Source organism: Asparagus officinalis, chromosome 2 (assembly GCF_001876935.1).
Source record: "Asparagus officinalis chromosome 2, Aspof.V1, whole genome shotgun sequence".
NCBI lineage: Eukaryota > Viridiplantae > Streptophyta > Magnoliopsida > Asparagales > Asparagaceae > Asparagus > Asparagus officinalis.
In genome coordinates, this window is record NC_033795.1 from 9,854,049 (window position 1) to 9,858,525 (window position 4,477).

General features: G+C 35.0%; 1 protein-coding gene across 2 annotated transcripts in view; it reads left to right on the top strand.

The window, feature by feature from the left end:
* Positions 231-4,477, top strand: part of LOC109830196 — a 7,581-nt gene continuing 3,334 nt past the window's right edge. Inside the window, exons 1-5 of one of the 2 annotated variants that reach the window (XM_020397383.1) lie at positions 231-301; positions 615-1,066; positions 2,696-3,006; positions 3,086-3,145; positions 3,741-4,045. In XM_020397383.1, the coding sequence (XP_020252972.1) occupies positions 648-1,066; positions 2,696-3,006; positions 3,086-3,145; positions 3,741-4,045 (1,095 nt within the window). In that variant the 5' untranslated portion in view covers positions 231-301; positions 615-647. Of the gene's footprint in view, positions 302-326; positions 1,067-2,695; positions 3,007-3,085; positions 3,146-3,740; positions 4,046-4,477 lie in introns of those variants that run through there. The other variant, XM_020397382.1, reaches the window with a different exon arrangement.

Sequence of the window (4,477 nt, forward strand, 5' to 3'; positions counted from 1 at the left end):
CCAACCTCTCCCCGGTTTGAAAATTGACCGTGTTAACTCGAATGGTAGAAAAATCTAATGTGAGAGTATGTGCAGAAAAATTTGTCAAATAAGTAGACCTGCAGGGTAAAATCTGAAGATAGGTTAGATTTTGGGGTGTAATAAACAAAAAACGCAGGAAAGCAAAGATTAAAATTTTATTTATTTTATAAGGGTATATTTGCAAAACAAATACAATCTCCCACGGTTACGGAATATCCTCCTCCGTCACTTTGATACTCTCTCCCTACGATAACTCTAAACGGCAGTTACTGAAAGACCGGTACTCTCTCTCTCTCTCTCATCGCTCTTGTTTCTAATTTTCTCCTCGATTTTATTTCATAAATCATATTTAGATCAATATTAACAGTAATTGAGTTCATCAAGATTTTGTTTTTGGATCCAATCTTTTCAATTTCCCTTTTTCCCCTTATCAATTCCTCACCTTTCCCATTACTTGACTAGATCGTAAGGGTTTAGGGTTTATCGACTAGGGGTTCGTGAAAATTCTTGTCTAATAACCCAATTCATCAAATTTTATATCTAGGGTTTCTCCAGTTTGAGAATTCCCTGTGAAAAATTCCATTTTTCTGCAGATTCTTCAGGACTTTTTTAGGGCTTAATGCAAAATGGGTCATACTCACCACGGAAAAGGGAAACCCAAGATCTTCGCAAGAACAAATGAGATCATTAGGGGTCTCAATGAGAAGGAGGGGAAAGATGGGACGAATTTGGGCTGTGAGAGTAATTTGGAGGATTATTTAGAGCGTGATGACTTGGGTCAAGAAATTGATGTTGTTGGAATCGGGCAAGATGGTGGTGAATTTGTCGGGATACAGAAAAATGAGGACCGTGAAGCGATGGATGAGCAATCAAGTTCTTTTGGAAACACATTCTCAGGCTCAGAGGATGAGGTGAGAAGCTCAAGCGATGTGGAGGCGGATTCACAGTTTGCAAATACTCCCACATCGCAATTTGGACAAGCACAATTTGCGCCTGAAGAGAACAGGGCGCAGTTTGTTTCGGGTGAATTTGGTAGAATTTGCAAGTATGTGGTTATTTGTGCATCTGTATGACTTTTTTTCGTCTTTATATATTACCTTATTGCTAGCTAGAAATGTTGTTGATTCTGATAGTGCGAATTATTGTGACTTCTAACAATACCGTTAGATTAAGTGTGTTTTCATTTTGTTTCTTTGTTTAATTCTATCTTGGCTATGTAAAAATGATGAGATAGGAATAACTATTTTCAACATGTAACTTACAAGTTTGGTTTATGTGTTGGAATCGACAACAATGTGAAGCCGGGAAGGAAACAAATTGTGTGGTTATATTAGACAGGGAACCTGGTATTGTTACAGGAACTTTAATTATCATAATATGTGAACAAGAAAACAATGTTGATCTCACATAAATTATTAGTTTAATGTATGTACCTATGTATAGATGCATACATATCATAAATGCATGCATATATCTTACCTTTTACAAATTTCTCGTGTCTTGTACCCGCTCCTATACTCATGTCCATGAACATAGGTGGTTTAGTGTGCTGAGATTTTGGATGCTCGATCTATATGAAGTATATTAAGTTTCATGGACACGGCTACGGGTACTGGTTTGGGTGTGGCACGGGTACAGGACACGGCAAGTTTTTAAGAGGTAGGGTATGGGGATACGACCATAAACATATCTTGAAGTTAATAATTTATATAAGATCAATAATTTTTTTTTCATTTACATGTTATGAGAACTAAAATTTCCCTGACATTTTATGTTTCTTTTATTATGTACTATGAATTTGAAAATGACTCGTTTTTTAAGTTAATAATTTATATTACATCAATAATATTTTTTTCATTTACATATTATGAGAACTAAAATTTCCGCAACATTTTATGTCTCTTTTATTATGTGCTATGAATTTGAAAATGACTCGTTTTTGAACAAGATATCCAAACTTTAAAATCATAGTTCTAGATTGGGTATGGACTGAAACGAATCCGTCCAACAAGTTTCATGAATTGAACATGAAGTGTAGGATAAACATCCAAGAAGTGTATGACAAGTGTTTTATTTTAAAACATTTATTATATAACCGAGTACATGTTTGAATAAAAGTATGCGTATATCCAAGGAGTGTCCAAGGACTGTTGGCCTCTGATACGGGCATGATACACTGTAGAATGGTCCAAGGAGTGTCAGGTACGGGTCGGTGCCTGATACATGCCAGGTGTGATAGAAGTACCCAGGTAACGTAGGGAGTATACTATTTAATTATTCATCTCCGGCATTGAGTTTTTTATTGCACGATATGATCCAGATGTTGCCTCCATCTTTTGACATTTTTATATGGTGTTGCTTTCCAATTTCCATTGCTCCCTATATCTCACACACACAAGCATGGGCACTCCAGGTGGGAGGGAGGGTCATTATTTTGTAAAAGATTGACGAAGCACCGATCTTTCATTATCTATGTTAGTAAACGTCGTGCAAGTTGATCAAAGAATCCTTTTAAGTTTCTACTTTTGAAGCTGTTCTTGTTTTCTTTTTTGTCAATCATCGTTGCATACTTTTGAACTTGTTGCTTGTTACTGTTGCCTTCTTGGTTTATTCGAGTAAATAATCACCAGTTGATTATTTTACATGCTCTAATTATTTTTCGACTCTATTTCAGGAAGAGAAAGGTCACTGCTCATTGGAGAAAGTTTATTGGCCCTCTAATGTGGAGGTGTCAGTGGCTAGAACTGCAGATGAATGAATTAAGATCACAAGCCTTATTGTATGACAAGGAACTAGCAAAATATGAGGGTGAGAAGCAGCTGCAGTCAAAAATGATAGAATTAGATTATTCTGTTTCCAGATTGGTACCTACCTCTTGTCAAAGGCACAGAAAACGAGTCATGGAGAGGGTTAAAAGAAAGAGAATTGAAGATACAACTAATATATCATCATACATGTCAAACCACAACCTGTTCTCTTATTATGGTACCTGCAACATTCATTGCAGAATTTTGTTCTTTATGAGTAAAACTTATTTTTGACATGCTTTTGCAATTTCCTGCAGAAAACAAGAAGAGACCAGAAACTGATTGCCAATCAATCGATAATGATTGTGATGATCGAGGTATGGTTGTTTCCTTTGTAATCTAGTCAAAATATCAAATATGAATTCATGGCCATCAGTCACATCTAATCTTTATGGATTTAGTAATAGTTATCAGTGTATTATGTTGGACATGGTGCTAAAGATAAAAAAAAAGAAGAGAATTTAGTTTAGGAATAATTATCATCTTTGTTTGGTGTATATCACCAACGCATACAAGTGACCAATCTATTGAAATTCTCCTAAATACTGTATGTGAAAAGGACACAAAGCATGTGGATCTTTAATACGTCAACAGAGTTATTTCCTAATATGGTTAGAATATATAAACTAATAACTAGTCATAGATTTCTGAGGTCTTATCACCTTATAAAATGAACCTTAATGTTTGAATTGCACATTTTATGATTATAATAAACCAAAAAAATCAATTTGTTTTCAGTTACAGATTTCTCATGTCTATAATTGTAAATGTGAAAATCTGTATTAGCATACACTAAAACCGCTTCTCCTGGGTATTCATTAATATGATGACTTATTACCATGAAGTGAAAACTGCTTCCTCTGTAATGATAACCTTGTTGGTTTCCTACTTTTTGTTATCAATTCCAAGCAGTTGATGAGGTCAAGAAATGCAATGGAGAGTATAAATCATCTTTACTTGGCCTTAAGGATGGTGATGACTTTTTAGAGGAAATCATTTTCAACCTTGACGGTGTTCAATCCAAGGTTCTTAGTCTGAAGCCTCAACTAAGCCTGGTGATGAGCAGAATTGCGCAGATAGAACCGCGTGTTAGCTATGCTAGAAGCCTTAGTTGCTCTCCTGGCAATAATGGAGATATGCCATCAGACGATACTTTAGAGTTGAAAGTGCCTGGAACCGCAGTTTCCAACTATGCTAATGCCACTGATTACAAAGATGTAAGATTAATTGAACTACCTAGTTAGGCAAGTGCATTTTTTTTGGAGTGATTCCCTTTGATTAGATTTTTGAAATTTATATGCTAACATGACGAAGAGCATTTTTACCCATTTCCACACCATATTAGAAATTTGGTTTTTTCAACTATCTACCACTCAAATCTTTTGTATTTCTAGAATTACCCCTCAAATCGTTTGTATTTCTAGAATATCCTGCAAATATTCATATTTACCAAATCACCCTCAAAAACATTCCAAACTCATTAGTTTACCCATGAAATATTTATATTAGAAATTTTGTTTGGTTCTAACAGCACAAGGTAGGTAGGTGTGGAGAGGTTAACTAACAATGTCAGAGGTAATTTAGTCATATTACATTAAATTTTCAGAATTTGGAGAAATATGCTAAATATATATTCTCTAACAGGAAAT